General features: G+C 43.4%; 1 protein-coding gene across 2 annotated transcripts; it reads left to right on the forward strand.

The window, feature by feature from the left end:
• Positions 1-24,216, forward strand: ZFYVE1 (zinc finger FYVE-type containing 1). Of its 2 annotated transcripts, none has more exons than XM_035112931.2 (12): positions 1-281; positions 1,175-1,988; positions 7,685-8,189; positions 10,071-10,285; positions 12,647-12,753; positions 13,563-13,671; positions 14,217-14,314; positions 14,423-14,540; positions 15,144-15,314; positions 16,091-16,295; positions 19,619-19,732; positions 20,230-24,216. In XM_035112931.2, exons 2-12 carry the CDS (start codon positions 1,497-1,499, stop codon positions 20,460-20,462), a joined length of 2,367 nt encoding a protein of 788 aa, XP_034968822.1. In that variant the 5' UTR covers positions 1-281; positions 1,175-1,496; the 3' UTR covers positions 20,463-24,216. The 2 variants fall into 2 exon arrangements, with proteins under 2 accessions (XP_034968822.1, XP_034968832.1); XM_035112941.2 differs by having other exon boundaries at positions 16,091-16,271.
• The last annotated feature ends 1,800 nt before the right edge of the window (positions 24,217-26,016 follow it).

A 26,016-nucleotide genomic window follows, 5' to 3' on the forward strand; every position in this document is an offset into this window, starting at 1 on the left:
CCTGTCTTAGAAAAAAAATAACCCTGAAGTTCCCTGCGATCAGCTGATCAAGACTGACAACAAGGGGAGAAGGAGAAGAGCTTTGGACTGGCCCCGATCCCTTCTAGGGGGTCCCAGGTCTACATGGTGGGGCTCAGGCACTGTGGAAGTTAAACCCTAACCCTGCGGGGGAGAGGAAGGATCTGCACACAGCTCGATCCTTGAAGCTCAGAGGAGGAGGAGGAGACTGTGATCTGATTACTTAGTCACTAAGACTTCCAGGGAGGAAGAGGAGGAGGAAGGTGCCTACTGTTTTTGTAAACAATAGATCGGGATGTTGGGGGGATATTTTACTCCTAGGCAGACCCTGTCATTTCGTTTATTCTGTTTCCTCCCCACCCCGTTGTTGTTTATGAGAAGATCTACTAGTTTAAAAGGAATGTTTAGTATATAGCAGTATTTTCCTATTGTGATTTAAAGTAACCTTAAGTAAGCAGCTCCTTAGGTATATGTTTTGCCCCTTTTTAGGTAATGTGGGCCGATAAATATTGTGCTTTAAGGCAAAAGATCCTGTCTTGGAAGCAAATAAGTCACAAATGTAAACAGATGGAACAGTCTTACTGTAACACCCCTACCCTCCCTCCCACCCCGTTTGCTGGCTTAAACATTTGCTTGACTTAAGTTTTAAATTTATTATTGTCCTAATTTAAGGTAAGTAGATACTCACCACTGGAAAAAATAAAAACCCAGACTGTAGGGTTTAAAAATATGTGACGCTTTGATTGTTTCCATGCTTCCTAAGGCTGTAATCCTATACTGTATACTGCCACCAGACTAAGTCAGACTTATTTCTGAGTGAATATACATGGAATTGGGGCCTATGCCACTTACTTTTATAAAAGCCCTTCTGCTTATTTTGTGTGATGAACTTTAGTTTGTTCAGATATAATTGCAGCTGAAATAGAGATCTTGTCTGAGATAGCATTGCTGTGAGCCGACAAATACATTTCTTGTTTTGCAAAAAGCATAGATCCAGAAAATGTCCACAAGTGCTTTGCATTGTTCAGGAGAGTTGAATTGTGGCAGGAAAGCACAAGGTTTACTAATATTGTCTGAATTTTCTGTTGTTGTTTTTTTCTTAAATATAAAACCACTGATGTCATCTTTATAAATCTTTTTCCTATTTCTTTTTCAGGCCTTTCAGGGAAAAGATCTGACTTGCATTTTAGAAACATATCCTTGTTTTTCTTACACATATCTAACCTCAGTGTGACTTTTAAGCCCATAATTCATTTGGGCCTGTCCTTAATTGTGGAAAGCTGCAGTGTTTACGTTGGCTTTGCATGTAATGATACCATTATAGACCAGAGAAAATCAAGACGGACACATGCTTTAATAGAAATGTCAACATATGCAGAGTTTCCTCAGTGCTAAGATAAATACAAATTCGAATCCTTTGGAAACCCAATGTACATATCTGTTAAAAAATTGTAAAGCTAACAGTAAAATTTCTGAAAATGAGTGCCCAGCCTCCAACAGCAGATAAGGGACTGAATACTGCCCTTTTGTGCCAGGAAAGCTATGCTTGCAGTGGTACAGATGAAGCAACCTTTGAGTGCGATGAGTGTGGAAGCCTGCAGTGCCAGCGGTGTGAAGAAGAACTACACAGACAGGAAAGGCTACGAAACCATGAACGGACCCGAATTAAAGCCGGCCATGTCCCATACTGTGACACCTGCAAGGTTGCCAGTGGGAATATCATGCAGAGCAATATCATAAACTCCAGACAGAGGGCAGCAATAAGGTGCCAAGCATGCAAAATCAACCTCTGCGTAGAGTGTCAGAAGAGGACTCATGCGGGTGGAAACAAGAGGAAGCACCCCATTACTGTTTACCATGGTGACAAATCTCACGAGGAGGAGGAGGGGATGGATGAGGAGACCAAGAGGAGGAAGATGACAGAAAAGGTTGTAAGCTTCCTGTTGGTAGATGAAACAGAGGAGATCCAGGTAAGAAATGTTGTGAATTGTGAAAGGCAGACAATTAAATCTGCATGATTTATCTGAGGGACTCAAGGCAGCATCATATTGGGGGGAATAAACCCAATGATATAGTATAGGATTATTCTTTGTGACTTTTCAACTTGACAGTTGCGGGGTGGATACTTTCTTGAGTGGGCAAGATGCACAGTAAGTAGCTAACATTACAGCCTCAATTCAGACTTTAAAGAATTTTATTATAGCCTCTACATATGTGCCTTGCATTTAAATCTCTCTCTCTCTCCTATATATACGGTAGCACATATAACAAGAATTAGCAATGGCAAAATCAGTTTCCCCTTCCCCCCAGCCCCACTTTCCCTCCCACTCCTCAACTTGCAAACTTTAACAAAGCCACTTGGTTCAAATACATACAAATGAGGTCATGGCCAAGGTCACTTAAATCTGTCCTAACTGTCTGTAGTTTGTCGCATACACTGAAGTCAGGAAGCAATGGCTTCTTTGCTTTCTTGCTGCCACTGGGTTAACTGCTCTGATGTCACAGAAAGGAACCTTTGGTCTGGCTACTAGAGGAGTTGAGATCTCAGGATTTGAATTCGAAAGTCCACGAGCAGCTTTGAACTGCATAAGTCTGACCAATGCAAATTTAGGTTGGTTAAGATGTAAAGTTGTAAACAGACAGATATTTGCTGATTTATTGGCCGTCTGAATTGAACCTTCATTCCAATTTCTTTTGTAATGGTGCCTGCATAATAGTTCTGTTTTTCTGCACTGTGTCTTGCATGGTCTCTTCAGGTTTGAGAGTGCTGTGTGCTGGACCTCAAGACTATCATGGCAGTTAATCATCATGCTTACAGAGTTCTTAGTTTTGCAATCCATTGAAAGAGTTAACCTACTTGGTATAAGGAAATTAAAGGGAGGCTGAGGTTGAGCATATAAGTAAGGAGTTTCAAAGAGAATGATGGGTTCCTGTGGAGCAGTGTTTCTCAACCTTGGGTCCCCAGCTGTTTTTGTACTACAACTCCCATCATCCCCGGCCACTGGTCCTGCTAGCTGAGGATGATGGGAGTTGTAGTCCCAAAACAGCTGGAGACCCAAGGTTGAGAAACACTGCTGTAGAGAGTCTTGCCAAAATCACACTCTCAGATATAATATCCCTTTAAGATTAAGGAAGCTTACTGTTGTCTTCGGGTTTGTGTTTGCACAACAAATGGGAACCCAAATTATATCCAAATAGTCCACATACTGTACTAATAATAAAAGTTATCAATCATCTACAACAATAACATATACTACAAATCACCCGTAAAACATCCATTTTCAAGCTCCTACAGATGAAAAACAACTTCTACATTTCTTAGACGGATTCCAACTTGAATTATATAGTGCAATTGTTTTTTCTAGATAGCTGTGTGCTGCAGTTCTTCTAACTTAAAGTATTTTCTTTTATATAATTTTTTTTTGCCTATAAGGTACATTGGTTCCCTGCTTTATCACATTAAAATAGCAACAAAACAACAACAACAACAACTCATATTTATTAGTTTCTAACTGTGCTTCAGTAGTTAGAACAAAACAAGCTGTCTGAAATACTACTGCAACATTACTGACCTAAGGAAACTCGCCTACTATCACTTCTCTGTTTTGTCAGCTGGACAACCTTCACTCATTTGACGGGACAATGACATACAGTACTTCTTCCATACAAGTTTTAAATAACATAAATGCCCATCAAAATAGACCCAAAGTGGGAAGGCGTAGTATAAGATTGACCTTATTCCGGAAAAGTTGTGAAATCAAATCTTTAATTCAAACCATTGGGAGAAACTGTCTTTAATGTATCCATTCAATATGACTCCTGCTGAGTAATATTGCTGAGGATTTGAAAATTTTGCTCATTTGCCAAAAACCTCAAATGCTATGGTGTATGGTTGTATACCATGAAATATGGAAGTAATAAAGTTTCAGTTGTTCTAGTTCTGATCTTACTGCTCAAAGATCCATAATTCCAAAATTCCACCTTTTTTTTTTTTGTTCCTCCATATACACGGGGACAGGGATATGCAATCACATAGATCACATGTGTGGAGTGACATGTACTGTAATGAAATCCCTTAAAGCAAAAGCTTTACCATCTTTAGGATTAAAAAATTGTTTTGTTTGTACAGGTTGTACAGATCTAGAATATTAAGTTTTTTAAAAATGTCCTTTAGTAATAAGGGATTTCATGTGGTAAACTGTAACTGAATATACTATTTTGTTCTTCACACTTAAAGATCCAATACCCTACAACAGGCAAATCCTGGAGTATCTTATATTAAGTATCCTTGTTTCGGTAAAGGTAAAGGGACCCCTGACCATTAGGTCCAGTCGTGACCGACTCTGGGGTTGCGCGCTCATCTCGCATTATTGGCCGAGGGAGCCGGCGTATAGCTTCCAGGTCATATGGCCAGCATGACAAAGCCGCTTCTGGCAAACCAGAGCAGCAAATGGAAACGCCGTTTACCTTCCCGCTGTAGCGGTTCCTATTTATCTACTTGCATTTTGACGTGCTTTCAAACTGCTAGGTTGGCAGGAGCTGGGACCAAGCAACGGGAGCTCACCCCGTCACAGTGATTCGAACCGCCGACCTTCTGATCAGCAAGCCCTAGACTCAGTGGTTTAACCCACAGCGCCACCTGGGTCCCTCAGCCTTGTTTCAGTACAATATGTCTAATAGGGAAAGGTATTCTGTTACATTACATACACCTGAAATGGTTTTTTTCCTCTGCTTTTGAACTGACCTCTTATCCTACAATAACTCATACTCGATATTTAGCCTTCTTTATACACTCTTGATGAAAATCTATTTGTTTCAAATCGTGTCTGTGTGTGTGTCCGTCCCTTTATTGAATATATTGGACAATTATGTTTCAGCCCTAGAAACTGTCCAAATGGCAGTGATACATGTGGAATGATTCCTGTTTTAATATATAATACAATGTTCTTGTCACTTGGTTTACTGTATTTTTTTACACAAATTTGTCAGTGTGATTTATAAGTAAAAAATAATATCTGTTAAAAATCCATGTGCACTAGTGATATAAGAATCAACTGTGTTCATCCAAGTAAGAAATTCCCAAACACCACTATTTAAACCCACACTGATATATATAATCAGTGATATATATCAGCGATATATATTATCTATCATAATATGCCATGCAGTGTACATGTAGATTTTTCTCTTTGTTCAAAATTGTGGTTGTTTCTAAGTAGGGCATATATATATATAACATTGCTCATCAGAATTTGGGTGTTTGGGAATTTCTTACTTGGATGAACAGGGTTGATTCCTGCATCAAATTCACTATGGCTTCACCACATATACCATTTTTGGACATTTATGACCCATGCTTTCTAACAAACAAATCTGACCGACTGACTAGGTGGGGCTGAGAATGCCCCCCGTCTGACACCCTGGAGGGCTGTTCAAGCCAAACAATAGAGGGACCAAACAATCGGACTAGGTATAAGGCCACTTGCTAAGTAAGGCATCCATTGTCAGTTTCCATACTCGGTGATAAGGGAATAGCTTTCCCCTTATCCATCTATACTGTTTCTATTGTATAGTCAAATGCTAGTGACTGACACTGAGGTAAAGCTTTTTCTGTTACAGAGATAAGGAAAAGTGTGATTGGGTTGGGTTCTGCGTATGAGGTTGCTGTTGAAAGCAGAAGAACAGCAAAAGTGAAATAAAATGGTAGCCCTAACAAAAGTGTGAAAGCTTACGGGCTTGTAAATCACATTGTAAGTTTTGTTCTCTTCTTGGGCAAGTCTAGATATGAGAAGGCCTGGAAAAAACCCAGAAAACTGGGGAAAACCAGTCGTCGTCCCCCCTTTCCCCCCAAAGCTGGTTTTTCCCGTTTGGAAAAAAATGGGGGGGGACCCTGGTTTCCTCCCCAATTTTCCAGTTTTTTCCCAGGCCTTCCCATCTCTAGATAAGTCAGTGGTATGGTTCCTCATCTACAAACTGGTGCAGTTCCACTGACTTTGAATAAGACTCCTTAGGACCCTGATGCTCGGAAAGATGGAGGGCACTAGGAGAAGGGGACGACAGAGGACAAGATGGTTGGACAGTGCTCTCAAAGCTACCAACAAGAGTCTGACCAAACTGCGGGAGGCAGTGGAAAACAGGAGTGCCTGGCGTGTCCTGGTTCATGGGGTCACGAAGAGTCGGAAACGACTAAACAACAACAAAGGGTGTCATAGCTCATGGGCAGCAAGCAGTTACGAATGTCCTTTTAGAGAAAGCTTTTAAAAAAATGATTCACCTATTAACTTTGACTTTAATGTGGGGTGCGGTTTTTAGCTCTTTTATAGCTTGGCTGTCATGCTGTCTTGGATTTTCATTTTTTATCATTATTGTTTTATATCTTTTGAAAGTTGAAAGTTCTTTTGAAAGAGGTATCTCTCTGATGCAACCTCAAAAGGTGTTGAATAAACAACATAAGCCTAGCAAGTGTACTCGGAAGTGAATCTCACTGTGTTCAATAGGACATGTTCCCAAGAAAGTTTTTGTAGGATGCAGCCTCAATTTTCTAACCTATTTGTCCTTGTTTCTAGCTTTTTCATCACTAATGGGTGGGTGGAGCTGTTTTCTAATGCAACAAATGTCAAGGTTGATTTTGACATCAGTGAGGACAAACAGCTCCTTCCAGTGGCTTGGTTATAAGACCTTCAGTTATGGCTTAGCAGCACATCTGTTCTCTTTTCTAATAAACATAATGGCGACAGTGAAAGGGGATCCTTGAGAATTAAGGTTGCCAATTTGCAACCTGGAGAGTCTGCTTCTCTAACAACCTCAAAGAAGTAGAGGAGAATTCAGTTGTGGCTTCTCCCTCAAAATATCTACCTTCATTTAAATAGTGTACATTGTAGAGAATTGCTGTACCATTTTTAAAGGCTGCAAGACAAGCAGAAACATACCAGATGAAACTTTTCCTCTCGCTGCAGCTGTATGCCAGGAAAAGCCTTGTCCCCAAAATTTTGCCTATCATGCAGTTGTTAGATGTAGAGGAGTCCTGCTAAGGAGAAGAAAGATGGTACAATTTATTTGATATATGCTTCAAATGATATGTATTATTTCATATCTCATTGACAAAGTCAATTGATGCTGCGATTGGACAAAGAAAATACATGACATCCATTCATATAAGACCTGCCTCTGATAGTTCATAGTTTTAGTTCACATTTTCATTGACTCACTCCATACTGGAAAACTGTATGTCAGTTGTATGTAATTAAAGTGACAAAGAATCTATGATTGGATCATATTTTTTCCTGGAGGTATGATAACAGCATAGTTCAACTACGCTCAAATATAATAACAGAATGATTTCTAAATGCTAGGAATTTTAAAATAGAGTAAAAGTAAAGGAATAAATCCTTGCCCGGTCATTTAATTTTTTTGCCCCTCTTGCTAAGATGTGACATCCTTAGGCAGGATAAGAAATGCAAATATGCCTATATGGGCTAGCTATGTTACTGTCCATTCCTTGCCTAAACAGAAAAGTTTTTAGCAGGCACCAGTATCTCAGAGTGTTACTGGCTAAAAGAATGTCACTTGCAGTTACAAGTCACGTCCCAGAAGTAGCACCGTATTAGCAGTGGGTTCTTTCCATTAAAAAATTCTAACGCAATTCTTTCTCTTCTTGTTTTGGAAGGTGGCAAACGAAGACGAATTTATCAGGAAACTGGACTGCAAACCTGATCAGCATGTAAAGGTGGTGTCTATTTTTGGGAACACTGGGGATGGCAAGTCTCATACCCTTAACCACACTTTCTTCTACGGCCGTGAAGTTTTTAAAACATCTCCCGCTCAGGAGTCTTGTACGGTAGGGGTTTGGGCAGCCTATGACCCTGTCCACAAAATGGTGGTGATTGACACAGAGGGTCTTCTGGGGGCCACTGTCAACCTGAGTCAGAGGACCCGGCTGCTTCTGAAGGTCTTGGCTATTTCGGACCTTATCATCTACCGTACTCATGCTGACAGACTTCACAACGATCTCTTCAAATTTCTTGGAGATGCCTCAGAGGCCTACCTAAAACACTTCACCAAAGAACTGAAGGCAACCACAGCCCGTTGTGGCCTGGATGTTCCCTTGTCCACTTTGGGCCCTGGAGTCATTATCTTCCACGAGACTGTATACACACAGTTACTAGGTGCTGGTGAGTAGACGCACATTGGTTGCTGCAATGGATCCACTTGCGGTGGATCTGCGGTGGATCTGTATCATAACACAAGCCAGAGTTGGGTGTTGCCGCGTGGAAGATTTGGGGTCTGAATCCTGACTTAGCTCATTATCTAGAACAGGCACCCCCAAACTTCGGCCCTCCAGATGTTTTGGACTACAATTCCCATCATCCCTGACCACTGGTTCTGTTAGCTAGGGATCATGGGAGTTGTAGGCCAAAACATCTGGAGGGCCGCAGTTTGGGGATGCCTGATCTAGAATATAGAATGTGTGGGGAGTTTGCATCTGGAAAATAGCGAAGCATAAGCCAGTTAGCTTGGATTATGTGTATTTTGTGCAAATATGGCCTTTGGGTTCACATTTCATCGTTCTGAAGGAAGTTTCTAGATCTAGCAGCAAAGCTAGGGATGAAAGTACTGGTGTGTGTGTACCACCTGTTGAAATCTCAAAAACCAGAGGCAGGGTTGATCAGAATTTCCAGTGGCAGGAAGCATGGCTTCATTGTCTTCCATAGTTTTTCCCTTGATACCTAACAGAAGCAGACTAAATTATCCAATAGATGCAAATCCTGCCTGCATATGATAGAGTACTTTTATACATATTTTAAAAATGAAAAGCTTGGCAGTATGTACGTCCCTGCTATCAGCCCCTCACTAAAAGGAAAGGAATTCCCTGTGGACTGACTTTGCTGAGCATTACCAGTAGCTCTGGAGAACATCAGTGAGATAGCCGAAAAACTGACAAAGATGCAGAAACTATTTTATTTTATTTTAAAAGTTTTCAAAATCTGCCTTTCAATAATACCGGTATGCTTCAGAGCTTTGAAGCAAGAATATAATCAACAATTTTTTCATAAAACAAGCTGTAAACGGTAAAAACAGTCAAATAAGCATTTTAAAGAGCAGCGGAAAATGCTCCAGCTGGTACATTCAGCAGCTGAGATCGGATCTGAATGAAAGGAGTTTCAAGAACAAGTTCATGGAACTTTCTTGCAGGAGATGATTCTGCCATCTTTGGAGTATAATGGAAAACACCCTCTTTGTCATTGCCATTGATTTTACAGAAATAGGTAGAGTAGCTAAAAAAATAAACCCCACCCAAAAACCTCCTCCACCACTTGTGCACATAAGAAAATAAGTGGCATTATATAAATTAAAAATCCCTTGTTTATAGACCATGGTAGTACAAGTAGTTGATGCAGTTATAGGAGGAAGAGGCTTTCATCAGTTGCACCTTGCAGCAGATACACTTTTTAAAAAAACCAATGTGGGAAGACCCCATCAGTAGGCCTTCAATACAACTGAAGGCAATGGCACTAAAATTTCTGCAGACCTGCGTCTAAATAATGATGTAATATTGATGGTGAGGTTTCCTATAAAGGGCATCTTTGTCCTATTCCCCATTTCTTTCCTCTAATAATCTATTTAGGTTAACAATTTGTAAGCTACATTTTTTAAAGGTATGTGCTGGCAGCATGGAGTTGGATCCAGTGATCCTGTCATCTTCTAATAGAAAAGGGCAGCTAGTTTTTTTACCAGCCTCCCCCTCCCCCCATCTACTCCAGAACAGCATAGGTGATAGGGTGGGGGGTGGGCTGCAGGGATTGGAAGAAATTGCCCCAACATCGGATTGAAGGCCCTTATGTTCACAGAAATGTTGTTTCTGGGAAAGGAAGGTAGCCTTTGGGTCCAGCCTATGCTTTGATCTAGTCTAGGTGTTTCCTGTTATTAAGGAGAGAATTTGTTGTTTCGATCAAGAATGCACATGCAAATATGTGTAAATACGTATGGGGGGGGGAACCTAAATACGTGTGCAAACCTCACGATACTATAGCTAAAGTGATTGAATCTTTTAGATCACTCTTCTGAGGTGCCTGAGAAACTTGTCCAGGATCGGTTCCGGAAACTTGGGCTCTTCCCTGAAGCCTTCAGCTCGATCCATTACAAAGGAACAAGGACACATAACCCCCCAACGGATTTCTCTGGGCTCAGGCACGCCGTGGAGCAGCAGCTAGAAAATAATACGACTCGTTCTCCCCGCCCTCCAGGAGTTATCTACAAGGCACTCAAAGTAAGTGTAAGATGGTGAATTACTGTTCCTCTATACAAGGACCACAGATTCTGTCGCCACAGCCAGAAGCTCTGGGGGGCAGGTGGCTATATTTCAAATTGCAAATTCCCTCCAGTTTCATTCTTAGTTGTTCTAAGGGACCTGATGACAATCAAAGTCCAACCCCCGTCCCAATGCAGAGTCGTCCGCACTCCTCCTATCCACGGAGCAACTCCCATAATATAAAGCAAAACAGCAAAGAACGAGAGTAGACTGGAGTAGACAGTGTAGCAGAGCTCCTGAAGAGTAGGCAGACCCAGAACATTACAGCAAGTGAGCCATGCCAAGAGAAAATGGACACCCCGCCTCCAGTTAGGCTGACGCCGAGGGAAATTGAGGACATTGGCAGGCTTACAACTAACACTCAGGTCTGATTTGCGCTTCTTGACTATTCCAGTTGCCCGGGGCACATCAGCTTCTGTGAGTTGTTTTCTTCTTTTAAAAAAAGGCCAGAAGAAACTCTGGACTGGGTTTGTGGAGTAGGTGAAGAGAGTACTTTATCCAGCCCATGGCTCTTTAATACTTTCCCCCAGTGTTTGCAAATGTAGTTTCTACAGACACTGCACTTCTACTAGTAGTAATGCACCATAAATGGCTAAGCAAGGCGGGACTAAGCTGCTGTAGTACAATGGAAAGATCCCTCTTGTTGCCAGGGTAACTGAGAGTCAGGACATGGTCTCCAGGCAACAACCTATTCTCTGACTTGCCTTGATTTTTTTCCTCAGTTTCCTTAAATGGTTTTTCATCTGTAGATAGCAAAGATGTAACATCTGGAACTAGTGGAGGTCAAGAGCACAGCTCTTCAGGGGGACAATGTAAGAGTCTGAGTGACTGACAGAGAAAGTGTGTGAGCAAATGCTTGAGTATTTTAAAATGAGGATGGATATGTTTTTGGAGGAGAGAGTTTATATATATATACAATGAGAAGTTTTACTGCAACACATCCTCCACTGAGCATTTATTATACAATTAGATCTTTCCCATGTAATGAGAAGATATATTTTTTGACCTACAACCCCGCTCCTACATTTATTGTGGTGGTGTCACTAACAACACAATCCTTAACATGTTCTCTCAGAATCCTATGATTATTTACACTGTGCTCAGTGGGGTTTACTTCCCGGAAAGTGTGCATGGCATTGCAGCCTAACTCTTTTTTTCCACAACCCCTCCTTCTTCAGTTTATGATTTGACAGGCATTTTTACAGTATGTGAGGAGTATACTTACCCATGGTTTTAATGTTCATTATTCATTCATGGCTTACCTATTTATGGATGTTGCAGTGTGAAGTATACACTTTCTGATCACAAGGTATTTAATGTTTTGTTGCAGGAAGAAAAGTTTCTCATCTGAATTGCAATCAGTTGCACTTTCTTAATCTACGGTTCTTGCCTGCTGAACCAAAGAGAGATTTTGTGGCTTGAATAACTGTGCAGCAGGGAGGAGTTTGTAAAGTTCTGCTTCTGCCAAAGTGCATGTAATGGCCAGGCAATGGTACCCCTGTAGTCTAAAAGGTTTCCAGGGTCTGCTTGGTGCTTTTGCAATCCTTACATCCAATCTTTGTGAGCAGGGGGTGGGGGGAGAAGTCTCTCCCATGGACTTTCATAAGAGTCACCCATCTAAATTGCTGCCAATAGGCTGCCAATGTAGGAGTAAGCTCTTTGCCTCCCTTTCTCTTTCCTGGAAATTTTGGGTTTTATGATTTATTTTCATTTTATGAAATTTAAATACCATTTAATTGTAATAAAAACCTCAAAGTGGTTTACGAAAAGAATAAATGAATAGCAATATGGCTAGAACCTAACAGTTCTGACAGTCTTTCCATCCTTGTTGAAGATTGGGCTGGGCAATATCTGGTTTTCAACATCGCAATATATCACCAGCTAAACATCACAATGCCTCAATCTATCACGATATATATATATCCGCCACAGCAGAGAGCCTCGTCGGTCCTCCCTACAGCTTGAGGAAGAACACACTGACCAAGCAGACCCTTGCAGAGGGCAGGATTGTACCCTCTGCTCATCACCTTGTGAGCAGAGAGTTCTGTCCTGCTAGGTGTTGTGTTTCCTGCGGGGAACATGCAGGCAAAGCAGGCCTCTCCCTCACAGTTCCCTTTTGACAGATTAGTGGAACCATCAGATGCTTGTCAGGGAAGTGGCCCTGTGTGCATCTGTTAAAGTTGGCCTTGCAGGGTGGGGGGAGAGAAAGATCTGACATGCCAGGCCGAAAATGTTCTACACCCTGAAATAACACATAAGAGGCACTTCACACTCCTATACCAATCCATAAATGCTGGTTTCTCTCTGTGTGTTCTGCAGGCACTGAGTGATAGGTTCTGCGGTGAGATCCCAGATGATCAGATGGCCCACAGCTCCTTCTTTCCAGACGAGTATTTCACCTGTTCCTCCGTATGTCTCAGCTGCGGGTAGGTGGAATGTGAAGAACACTATTTGAATAAGATCTACAGTGTCAGAATGATGCTATATATTACAATATAATGACCATGTTACAAGCAACCCAGTCATTGCCCATTTTAAATAGGGAGTTGCCAATGTCACTTACATAAAAATTGGGTGAGAAATTCTGCGGTTGGTTATTCATGTTGGGAATTTGCTTTGTTTCTTGTGTTGTTGGGAGAACACTGTTTCCGAAATGATCTCACTATCTTTAAATAAAATCCAACATTACTGTACAGTTGTAACTCTGCTTACGTATCCCTCTGGATATGTAAACTTCGGGTTGCGAATGCGGCAAACCCGGAAGTGTTTACTTCCGGGTTTTGCTGCATGCGCAGAAGTGTTCAATTGTGCTGCGTGCGTGCGCAGAAGGGCTCCTCCAGTTACAAAATTTTCGGGATGCGGCCGGGCCTCCAGAACAGATCCCGTTCGTAACTGGAGGTACCACTGTAATATATTTAGTGTGTAAGGCAATGGGTAACATCATAAACCTGGAATCTGTATAATCAGGGGTGGGGAGCCACTTTTAGCTGGTGGGCCAGATCCAATTGTAACCAACAACCCATGGGCCACATTTGACAGCTGGGCAGGGTTGCCCATCTGCCAGTCATCTGACTCCCAGCTGAAGCAGTGTAGCTTGCATGTGGCTTGTAATTGTAAAGAGCAACCGATGCAAGCCAAAACTGCAAAAGAATGATTGGGAGCCTTAGAGGTCCACTGGGGAGCTTCCGGTCAGTCTGCCTTTTGAGTATTTATGTGCTTTGCTTTGAAACTCCAGATGTGGATGTAAAAACAGCATGAACCATTCAAAAGAAGGGGTGCCTCATGAAGCCAAGAATCGGTGTAGATACACCCATCAGTACGATAACAGAGTGTATACATGCAAGGTAAGTGGAGCAAGCGAAAGAGAGGTTGACAAGAAGAGCCTGCATAGTTTATAACCTGCTAAGATTAATGTAGCTCATCCATCCATGTATTGTAGCTTGCAAGGTGGTTTGCAACCTGTGATGGGTATTCCCTGTATTTTTGAAGTTTTGTCAACTTACTTGAAGAGGTTAAGGAGCAAACTCTGCATCCCCCTCCCTCTGCACATTACACAACCCAACTATGTTTGGAGTTGGAGGCAGAAACAAGAGGATCTCTGAGCCTCTGCTGGGCTGTGAGTTCACTTTGTTGGGTCAAAGGTTTCACAGCTTTGAGCTAGAAAGAAGTAGGCTTTTCCCTGGCCTGTTTTCTGGCACCCACTGTCTACTGAAGAACAGTAAGTTCTTAGTTTTAATGCTGTTAACGTTTTCGTGCATATGTTCAAACCATGCCATTCCTCGTTGCCTCCATTTTGGGGGAAACTAACACATAACTCTTCATTGTATGTGGAAGGCATGGACTTTGAGATCTGAAGATAAGTAATTTTAATTGATATTTTGCATTCCAGGCCTGTTATGAACGTGGGAATGAAGTTAGAGTGGTGCCCAAAACGTCCGCTTCCACTGATTCCCCTTGGATGGGACTTGCCAAGTATGCCTGGTCAGGGTGAGTACAGGAGCAGAGGAGCTGTTTTCCCCCTTCATCTTTCCCTGCTCCTATTCTCTTCACTGGAGAATGCTCGAGTGACCAGCTCTTCTTCCTTCCTGACTGCAGGTATGTGATCGAGTGCCCCAACTGCGGAGTTGTGTACCGCAGCCGACAGTACTGGTTTGGCAACCAAGACCCTGTGGATACCGTGGTGAGGACAGAAATTGTGCACATCTGGCCAGGTGTAAGTCCACTTGCATACGTTTGTTTCTTGTCCTATTAATTGAAGGGGAAACGATTAGGCTGCCACAGTAGCAGGCGATCCACCCCTGTTGTGTTAAATCAAATCATCCCATTTCAGGAGATGTTGGCGATGAGAGAAGTTTTACATGCCCAGGTCATTAAAGCCAAGTTTGATGCCACCATGTTATGTCTTGGAGACATGGATTGAGAAATATGTAAACCAGATCTCTCCTGCCCAGCTTCAAAAAATATTTCCTGTATTCATCCTGGTTCATCTCCTTATCTCTCCATTAAGATCCATCCCAGTGTGTTTAGGCCACACATTCCAAAGCAAAGCAAGGGACGAGAGCCATGCATTAGGATCTTCCATGCCCCTAGACAGAGCTCCTATTTTGAATTCCTTTTAAGGAATTTACATGAAGATCTGGGGCGTCCCAGTCAGTAACAGGTGTCTAATTTCCTTATGTGGTTACACCGGTGAGTCACTTCCTTTCTCCAAATAAAAGCCAATATATATTCTTCTAATATTTGGTAATGGTCAGCAGGTCAGCAGCAGGCATGCACAATGAGATGTTAATTGTACTGAATATCCATTTTCTTGCAGACGGATTGCAGTCTGAAAGACAACAACAATGCTGCTCAGCGCCTCATAGATGGGATGAACTTTATGGCACAATCAGTGTCTGAACTGAGCCTGGGACCCACAAAAGCAGTGACCTCTTGGCTGACAGATCAAATCGCTCCAGCCTACTGGAAACCCAATTCCCAGATTCTGGTATCTAGCATTCATCATACTTGCATGTTGATGAGAAGCCGTTTTCCTCCCCCCCCCCCCCACTTCTCTTTCTCCAAAGAGATGAAATGATGGTTCATTGCTTGATGAAATGCCTTTGTTGTGTTCTAAAAATCTGTTGCCTCCAGCAAACACAGTGAGACAGCCCTGTGTGCAGTCTCCCCCTTTGAGGGCTCTCACTCTCCTGCTTCCCACCAGGAAAAAAGAAAGAAGCCTTTCTGCTCAAGGCTCAACAGCTGTGCCACAGGCACCTCTGACGCAGGTGCCAGTCCTGAGCCTCATGACAAAATGAAATGTGTCCATCGTGTGGTTAGCTCTGAGGCTACAGTAGATGCTAATGACCCCCTTTGCACCTGCTTGCCTTGCCCTAGCTTGTCTCAGGAGGCCTTTAGCAGAGAGCTGACTCCTTACCATAGGAACCCGCTCCTAGAGGTGAGGTCCCTTTGCCCACCCAGAAAAAAATATTTGAGGGGGTTGGGGGCCCCAAGTTGATTGTGCACTGTGACTTGTGATTGATTATGTGGGGTGGAGCTTACCTTGGCCCACCCAATATTTTATTCAAGTTGGCACTCCTGGTCCACACACACACATAGTGCCATATCAGGTGTAGTAAACAAGTGGATATGGCTTGAGTTCCCTGCTGGCCAGATGTTCCCACCACCAATTTAGCTGACTGAGAGACTAAAAATACCTCTTCACCCTGCTTTCACCAAACTACTTAGTCCAATGACTTGTGACGTGTTTTTTATCTCCTTCAGAATTGCAGAAAGTGTGGCATCTCTTTTAAAGATAATGACACCAAACACCATTGTCGGGCTTGTGGAGAAGGTTTCTGTGATGGTTGTTCATCCAAGACCCGTCCTGTCCCCGAACGTGGCTGGGGCCCCGCACCTGTGCGAGTATGCGATGGCTGCTATGATGGCAGGGGCATTCAGTTAGGTAATCCCATCCTGACCATAGTAGGTGTGTGAACCAAAGGGGGGAACCTATAACTTTTTGTGTTTGTGTTTGTGTATCATGTTGTGCTTTAAAATGCTTGTCTCTGTTGCTTTTTGTCATCTCCCAGCTGAGACTGAGGTCAGGCTATGTGAGATGTTGAAGATCTGTGATCGGATGTCTTGCTTTGATTCTTCAAAAGCAGCCATGGGGGCCCTGAATTGGATCGGGATGACATCACTGAAGGAAGCTGTTAACCTGTGCTATTTGCATCATCTAAATCAGGCACCCCCAAACTTCGGCCCTCCAGATGTTTTGGACTACAATTCCCATCTTCCCCGACCACTGGTCCTGTTAGCTAGGGATCATGGGAGTTGTAGGCCAAAACATCTGGAGGGCCACAGTTTGGGGATGCCTGATCTAAATAATGTGTGCAGAACCTTTGGCCCTCCACCTGTTGTGGAACTACAACTCCCATCCACCCTAGCAAGCATGGCCAGTGGCTAGGGATGATGGGAATTGTAGCTCAGCAACATCTGGAGGACCAAAGGCTTCCCAACACCTGATCTAAATACACTTCAAAGTCCCTATTTGCCCCATGGGTGGGAGAATGTTCTGATTCAGGGCCTTCTGGTTGCTTATGAAATAAATCAGGGGGGATCTAGCTGTGGATTTCCAACATCTCATCTCTTTCATTAGAGGTTTTAAGCATCCCTATAAGGGATGTGGTAGCACTGCATTTCCTGCATCAGGCAAGGTGACCTCCTGTCCCTTCCAGCTCAGTGATTCGTCTAGTTTGGGCCTGACTAACACCTATGGTCCTTCCTGTATCAAAAAGTAGAGGTCAATTCCCACCAAACAGCAGAATAATGAGAAAGCAAAATGAAGTAGCATAATAATAAATTGTAGTTTCCAAATTTCTCAATGCATTTACAATACAAGTCTTCTTCTTCCTCCAGGAAAACAACTCACTTAAATTTTAAGAAATCACTATTCAGATTGAATTAAATCTCCTTCATTTTAACTTTAGAATCAATAGATTTATTCACCGGTTGTAAGAAAACAATCTATTTAATGGCAGTAGAGAAGAACAGTGTGTATGTACTGAGTAGCTTCCCCAGAGGAAGTACGTTGTTGATGCTTTCTCATCATTCTGCTCCTGACGCTGCTCCGTTCCAAACCGACACTTTCATCACAGTTGCGGGTGGTTTTAAAAATATTTTATATGAAGCTATCTGTATCATCCAATGAACTCTGTCACAAGGAGCCCCTCTCCTCACCCCATACCCACGCAACAAAATTGGCTCGGAGAAGGGGGGCGTTGGGAGAATTCCCAGTACAGTACACCGGGGAGGGGATGGGCATTGTTTCATCTGGCAAGCTGATATGCTTCCACAGACCGAATGTTTGTAATAGCAAAATGTTGATTTCCACCCCTAATTTGCATCCCCGGTGTCAACACCCAACATGATGGGCATATGTGTAGGCCCATGGACCCTGGAGACCTGACTGGGCTGGTGCTGTCATTCTTTAATATCTTTTTTTTAAAAAATTCTGATGAGCACTGAGCTAATTGAACACAGCAGCTACCATCTTTTATTACCCCAGAATTCCCAAGGCATTCTGGATTAATAAAGATGGCAGCAGGCAGCTGCTTTGCTCGGCACATTGCTGGGGAGCACCAGGCTGAGTGCTGCCACTCATCTCCGCTGCTGCCATGCTGAACTTACAAGGGGAGGAGGTGGCAGCACTCAGTCTGGTGCTCACTAGAGAAGCCTTGTGTGCAGTGTTGGCAGCCATTTCTACTTCCTCAATTTTGTGGGCGTGGGAGGATAGGGGGAAGCTGGCGAGGGAGCTTGGAGGGCAACCTGCCCAGGGCTGTTTCAGAGCCGTTGATGACTCTGATAACGTATCACTTCAAGACACTTGTGCATGATTCATGCTAGGAGAACGTATTATAGAGGTTGATTATACACCTGTGGATAAATGAGAGTTGATTCAACAACGGGGCATCATGGCGTTTGTACAGGTGAAAAAAATTCAGTAGCGAGCCTGTTATGAAATGTACCTTCTCCTCCTCCGATCAAACGCAGGGGATTCCTGATGTTCTGGTTTTCAGCAGATGCTGAATTGGCTAGCCATACTGTCATTCACAAATCGACTTCCTTCTCAAGAGCAGTTTTATAAAGCTTAACACATAACTTGTATCATCATCATTCTTAAATCACTAAACCAATGTTTGAAGAGATGCCTAGCAAAGATCCTTGTGTTTTAGGTTCTCTCCCCCACCCCCTACCCTGCAAAGCAGGCATCTGCTGGAAGTGTAACGTGAGACAGTGCCATTGCAAGAGTGGCAGTGGTGGTAGGGAAGAAGGCAGGAGTGGCTGGTGCAGTGGGGTGGTACAGCGTGTCAGTGTGGCAAGGACTTCGCTGGGGCAATGGCGGGAGTGTCAGACTGGCTCTGCCAGTGAACCCACACACCCCTGATCTTGCCACTGGCAGTAGCTGGCAGTAGGGCTGCTGTGAGGAAGGCAGTCCTACTGCATTACCTCGCCATGCCAGTCACTTCTGAAAGCAGAGCTCCCTCCACAGCACAAAAAACCTTCCTCCTCTTTGAGAACAGAACCTATCTGTTCGCATCCCAAATAATGCCAATCACACACTTTTGTCCACTGTCTCAAGGATCCTATGGCATTACAACGTATTCAAGAACTCCAGTCGCCCTTTTACCCCTGGTATAATGGGCCTGTTGTTATTTACAGGGGGATCAAGAACCTGTTTCTCCCATATTCAGCTCATTTCCAACTCATGCTCATATAGAACCCATGTCTTTAAGCATGGACAGATAAGTAAGCTGCAGATTGAACAATTTGTTGCCTAAGCATGAGAAACCATAGCAAATTTTCCTATGGCAGTTAGTCCTCTCATCTGCTGCTACCTTGAAAACCTTCATAGTCACACATAGGCCACTGATAGGGTAGTGAAGCACAATAGTTTTACTCACACTGCTGTGAGGATATAGCCCTGCTTTATGCCTTGCCCACTTGGCAGTAGCTGAAAGTAAAGGTAACAAGAAAGGTAGATTGTGAGCTTTCATCTCTTCTTACTCATGGATTCTGCCCACAAAACAGTTTTTGGTGGAATCGTCCTGGGGAGGTAGCCTTCGGTGGAGATCTTGGTATGGAAGATCTATGGATTTCAGTCATTGTCCCCTACCATGTTAGGGACCAACCACTGACTGCAGCTGGCTGCAACTTCTGGGGGAACATCAATTTTAATTCTAAATAGAACAGCTGTGACTTAGGCTGGAGTTGTCCCTTTGTCTCTGAGCCCTAACTCCTGTCATGCAGATGTGCCTGAGGCTCCAACCGATGAGGAAGGGGGGACAGTGATTGCCAGGAAGGTTGGTGAAGCTGTGCAGAACACTCTTGGAGCTGTAGTGACTGCCATTGATATCCCGTTGGGTAAGTGTTATTGGTGCATTTAGAAACCTTTTAGCTTCTCAGTTCAGTGGGTATGTATAGAATTGGAGGCCTTTCTTTCCCCCTCACCAAGTAGCATTAAGTGAAATAAAAGCCCAGTGAAGCAGAAGACCAGGGCTCTCCAGGTGGCAGGTGTGGAGAATCTGCACAGGTACTGCCATCCTTCCCTCTCCCCCACCAAGTTAATGCTAAGAAGCAGAGCTTTGCAATAGGTTGTTTTCTTCTGTAAACCTGGTTCCCATACATACATACCCCAAAGTGCAAGCAGGGAAAACAGAAATCTTGGGCTTATTGACAACTTGTTCACTAATCCTTTATAAGCCACAGCCTGAGAATTACTTGAACCATCCTATAGATTAGTCTTAATCCTTCATTAAGGGCAGCAAAAGCAGAGGTGGGTTTTGTACAGTCCCTCCTCCTCTTTATTGGCAACAAACAGAAATGGTGTTGTGGGTTTTTTCCCCCCTAACTCTCTGTAGGTCTTGTGAAGGATGCTGCCCGACCTGCGTACTGGGTGCCCGACCATGAAATCTTACACTGCCACAGTTGCCAGAAGGAATTCAATATCAAGCTGTCCAAGCACCACTGCCGTGCCTGTGGCCAGGGTTTCTGTGACGAGTGCTCCCTGGAGCGCAGAGCTGTCCCTTCCCGTGGCTGGGATCATCCTGTCAGAGTCTGCTTTAATTGCAATAAAAAGCCCGGTGACCTTTAACCCTACCTACCTTTCTGGGTCCTCCGTAACACCTTAGCTTCTCAGGGTTAGATAAAACAAAACAAAAAAGTCACCCTTTTTAACCTTTTACAGCCCAGAGTGCATGCTCCCAATCTCTGGCCCCTTTTTCCCCATGTGCGGATTTCTATAGGATTGCTGAACAGCTAGTTTTTAACAAGTTCTGCAGGACTTGGCCAACTTGGGGTGTATGGAGAAGCTTGCAGTGAAATGAGGAATCCAAAAATCCAGTGTATTATATACCAGTTTAAAGTACGTATCTCTATATCTATATTATTGAGTATGCTAAGAATGCAGCTGGCTGATGAAGCATTGATGATTTACAATTAAAACAAGCAAAGGTAAATAGAACTGTTTTCTGAAATGTAATGGGGGTCAAACATACAGCTTCTTGAGTGCCTTGGAATTCTTTTGTGTGAAACATTTTGCTGTTTGTTTACAGCGTCTTAGACTTACAAAGGCTTTGGTCTATACACCTTGAACTAACCGTTGTTCATGCTCCCTGTTTCGGACAGCGAGTCCTAAGCTTTTGGGTCTGACCCTTCGGAACTCCCATCACCCATATTTATTTTACCCCAGCCGGCTTTTGTTCTGTTTATAGGGCCTTGTCATCCAGAGCTAAGGAGTTTCCTCACGGCTGAAAACAGCCAGAGAAATGAGGAAGCTGCTCTGTATAGGTCCTGATAAAAATATGTGCTGCTGCAGAAAGGATGATAATCTTAGAAGGGCCATGCGCTAAATGCAGCGGAAGTATGGGAGGAATCAAACAATGTAACACAAAACTTAAAGCTGGTCTTCTAACAGCTATTTCAGCTTCACTTTGGGCTGATGAGGCCTTATTTCTCTTGTCCACATTCCTCTATGCTTGGTTTTCCTTGTTGATGGACTCTTCTCCCCCTCCCCCCATCAAAAATCTTCAGGCTAAGAGCAAAGGTAAGTACTAGGCTAGACCCACAAACCTGCAATGTAGTGTTTGCTTAGCATCTTAGTCATTTTTTCTTCTGTAAATGGTCCCAAGTATAGATTCTTAGCGGTATCTATGTGAACCACCCTTAAAGCGCTCATATAAACCAACTTGGAAAACAGTGATATACTCCTGATGACATTGGGGGCGGGGTTGTCTTTTTGGAGGGAGAAAACCCTGCATTAAACCACTTTGAGACACTGATCAAACCACTGAGTAAAATTATTGCATTAGACTTTTATGTGGATCTCTGCTTCCATGACAAGAGACCTTCAGAAGCCCAATCAGTCTGAAGAATGAATCCCCTTCTCCTTTTTACTCCTGAGAATGGCACATTCCCATGGCAGAGATTTGTCGTCACTCGTAACAGCTGGAGTTTGGCATGATGGTCAGGCACAATATCCTGGCACTGTTTTTTCTCCCACTTATTAAAATATAACCTTGTATACCTTGATGACTGACCCCTATTTTAGAACTGTAATACGAAATTAAGTGCTATAAAGGACTATCCCTTCTGAACAAGTGTGCTGATTTCTTCTGTATATCTACCTAATCTTGCTGTGTCTTGGGGGGAGACAGTTTCCGGCTTGCATGCCAAAATGGAACTGGATTATGTAGTAGTACATTCCTGCTGTCTAAACTCTACAGGGATTAATATGTGTTTTGTAACTAGAAGCTGATAGGTTTGGGGTTTTTTTCTTCAAGGGATAGAAGTGGGACAAGTTATCTTGTAGCGATTTTTCAACCTAGATAACTTTGAAGTGTTTTATTTTTGACTCTGTGGTGGAAAATACAAGTGAAACCTGTTGTGTAGTCCATGCCCTCTGTATGTTCCCCATGCATGTAGGTATTCTACCATGTTATTGCACACCCAGAGACCACCCTTGGCATTCCTTGTATAAAATCTTCACTTGTACGCTTCTGTTTCATTGACTTGTCTGGGTTTTGTTGTTACCACAGAACAGCCTCATTCTCTTAAAGCCAGCGATTGCATTTCTACAATGCGCGCCATGGTGGGTTCAGTGTATCTGAGGGATAACAGAAAGCCTGTTAGCACCATCTCTCTCTCTCACCCCCCTTGCCCTCTCCTCTCCCCTTAAGTCACTTAGCTGTTCTAGAAAGTGGAGAAAGCTTATAAGTGGCAATGCTCTTAAGAACTGGCTCAGTTTCCACAAAGTAGAAATAACGTGCCATAATTTTTAGGAGATGGGGAAGCTGAACCTATAATTTTTCTTGGCCATGCAATACTCAGTATTATATTGGAAACAAGAGGGAGATTTATGCTTCCAAGAGCAACTTCACACTGGCTGCTTTCCCTTAGTTTAAAAATCATACCCAAGTAAAAGATTTGAATCTCCAGATACAAAAGAACTCAAGGCACCAAATAATTACGGTGCCTTTTTTTCCCTAGACAAGCTAGGTATCTGAATCCCTCAGATGAAAGATTAGCTGTATCAGTAGCAAACTAAAACAAATCTAGAAAATTTCTAGCAAGAAGCAAGACTTCAAACTACTGGGGCTCTCTGTGAGAAATACCATTGGTGGGATTCTGCTAACCTGCCACAGCTGTGGAAGCCCAGCACAAGGACTTTCAGAGTTTAGCGTTTACCTGCACCTCAAACATAAGGAGAGTCTGCTGGATCAGGCCAATGACCCATTTAGTCTAGTATCATTTCCCCAATAGGGAGGGGGCCTATCCACCCATTACCCCGAGGCAGTTCCCATGGACAGCAGATCCGGAAAGGAAGGTGAAGGGATCCTCATGAACCTTTGCTGCTCCTGTGTCTGCAAATATGTGCTGCTGCTGTCATCCCAGTCGCCCCCTGAGGGGGAACGGTCCCTCTGCTACCTCAGAACAGGAGCTCCTCTGAAGGCCAAGAAGCACGTCACTCGCTGCCTCCTGAGTTTGTCACCTGTGGCTGCTGCCTGGAAATAGCAAGGCCACTGCTGTCACCATCTGCTCCTCTCCAACCTCCTTTCCCCCTTCTCAGCACCTTTAGCACGCTCAAGCTTCCCTGGGCCACCTCTGGTTGCCTCCAGTGGTGGCAAAGGTGGGGGACATGTGCACCATTATGTTTTGCCTCAAGTGATTAAAAAGCCTGGGGCTGGCATTGCTGCATGTGTAAATACTTCTCTCTCTTTTTTGGGAAGACATTTCTGAGGTATTCTTCCAGCCAAAGCCAGACCACCTCAAGTGAGCCGTTGGAGCAGTGGTTTTCAGTCAGTGTGCTGTAGCACCCTAGGGTGCTTTGAATGATGGTCGGGGTGCTGTGGGCAACACTGGCCTCTGCCCCCCCCTTAGAATCCCTCCCTTCTCTGATGCCCTCTTGCGTCTCTGCCTCCCAAAGGCATCCATAGCTGTTTGTTGCAGAACACCTGGCTACAAGCTCAGCAGGCAAACGGTGCCTCTGGAGCTGGCCAGGGGGTGCTTCCCAGGCCCCTGTGGGATAGTGTGAGGAGGCACCTTTCTTTGGGGTAGGGACGGCAGCTCAGAGACCAGGGGCAGCAGCTGCGGCTGCTCGGAGGATTCCCAAGGAGAGGGTAGAGGAGAGGAGGCTGAGGGTATACTCCACAAGGGTGTTCAAAAAGGGGTGAGGGGCTACCAGCTCTGCAGGCAAGGGGTGACATAACTGGGCTCCTGAGCCCCACAAGGGTGCCACAAGAAAGAATGCAGTTGGTCAAGGGAGCCATGGACTCAAAAGAGGTTGAAAACCTCTGCTTTAGAGGGATATGCCTAAGGGAGCCTTGGGAAAATGGCATTCATCTTCCTTTTTTTTAAAAAAAAGACAAATAAGAGAATGTACCAGGCTAACGTAACAACTATGAATGTCCAGATTAAATTTGGTGTGCACAAAGTCAATCAAAGGAAGGCAAGATATCTGAAAAGCCTTCTCTCCTTCCCCTTCCACCCTGCTGCTTCCCATCTCATAACTGAACACAGCCTTCTCTGGCATTTTATCAATAAGAGAAGGGCTTATATGCCAAAAATATCAACCTTTGCCATGGACTTTAGTTACACCCTTTTCATAATCTGTTTACAAAAAGGGATGTGTGTATTGGTGCTAAAGTAGTACAGCCAGGAGTAACTAGCACAAAAAAAATGCAAATAAAAATTAATCAGCAGATTTTTCAAACATATATACATAATTTTATTTGTATGGCACCTTTCCATAGTTAAAACTATGCTCATGGCAGCTTACAAAATGAAAAATACATAATTATAACATTAAAAGTAGTCATAAACAATAAAACATCAAAAAGTACACAACCACATTAAAAAACCCATATAAATCATAACATCAACATGAAAAATACAAAAAAAGAGTAACAGCAAGAACCCCCCCACCTCAGTCAGTAGAGCCCCAAAGTCTGTTCAGCAGCCTCAGCTTTTGTAGCTGAAGTCAGTCAGGGCCCAGGTCCTCCCAGGCCAAGTGGGACAAGGCTTGCAGGGCAGGGAACAGCTCTCCCAGGACTCACAGCCAAGATGGGAATTAGCTGTCTGCTCACAAAGGAATTGTTGTAAGATACTACAAATTACTAAAGTGTCTTTGGCTTGCCATTATAAAGCAAGTAGGAAAAGGTGATACACCCCTGCCAAACTGAAGTTTAAATCCCACATACGTTTTGTATAAAATGAAATAAATATTCTTCACACACCATACCATCAACAGCCCCACAAACAGGGATTTTCCTGGTTTATATATTCTACAAGGCGCAGTGCATGGTTCACCCAGCACATGGGTGTGTTTCTTAGTCTGGGCTCTGGCTGAAGTAAGATGACGCAACCATGCTAAAACATATATTAAAAAAAGGTATAAAATTCAAGGCTTTGAGTCAGCTGGCAAATGGAGGAACAGGCTTAGATACTGGTTCCAAAATGAAGCATTTCTTCTTTTGTTTACAATGAAGTATTTGAATTCAGCCTTCGCTATATATATATATTTAATGTAAAGATTTAATGTGTAAGAAGAGAAATATCAAAGTCTGTTTTACAGATTCAGTAAAAACAATCATATTGTTCCCCTTCTGAAAAAGGTAACTGCAAGTCACCATTCTTCCATTAATTGATGTATGGTGACACGTTTATAATTTCTCTACATGAAACCACTGGGAAGGTCAAGCAGAGAGTCTTGACTGTAGTGTCTTATCAGGATAGGGTTGCATTCCTCTCAAGGGGCAAGGTTACAGCTTGGTGGTTCTCTTGGGACTCTGTGGAAGAGCCAGTTCTGCAGCAGCTTGAATCCTATCTGGAGAGGTTTACGAGCCAAAACAACCAGGCCAACCACAAGAACTGGCCAAAGCTTTTTTCAAAAAAGCAGATACCTGTCCCCACCTCTAAGCAAAGCACTCCTGGTCCCTCAGAATTACTAGGCAATAGCAGGTGTGCTTTGCTGGAAATGTAGCAGGAGGCTGCAATGCACAGGCTTCTTCCACCTGCTATGCTCTCTTCCTTTCCAATCCTATAAAAATTTTTTATTTATTCATTCTGCATAGTCCACTGTTCCTTTACAGAGCTCAAGGTTTCTCCCCCTCTATAATCTTTGTCACAACAGCCTTGTGAGGCAGGCTAGA

This window comes from Zootoca vivipara, chromosome 1, assembly GCF_963506605.1.
Source record: "Zootoca vivipara chromosome 1, rZooViv1.1, whole genome shotgun sequence".
Classification (NCBI taxonomy): Eukaryota; Metazoa; Chordata; class Lepidosauria; order Squamata; family Lacertidae; genus Zootoca; species Zootoca vivipara.

Coding starts and splice junctions, on each gene's coding strand:
- ZFYVE1 (XM_035112931.2), top strand. CDS start 1,497: ATGAGTGCCCAGCCTCCAACAGCAGATAAGGGACTGAATACTGCCCTT. Junction 13,672..14,216: donor ACAGAGTGTATACATGCAAG/GTAAGTGGAGCA, acceptor TTTGCATTCCAG/GCCTGTTATGAACGTGGGAA. Junction 19,733..20,229: donor TGCCATTGATATCCCGTTGG/GTAAGTGTTATT, acceptor AACTCTCTGTAG/GTCTTGTGAAGGATGCTGCC.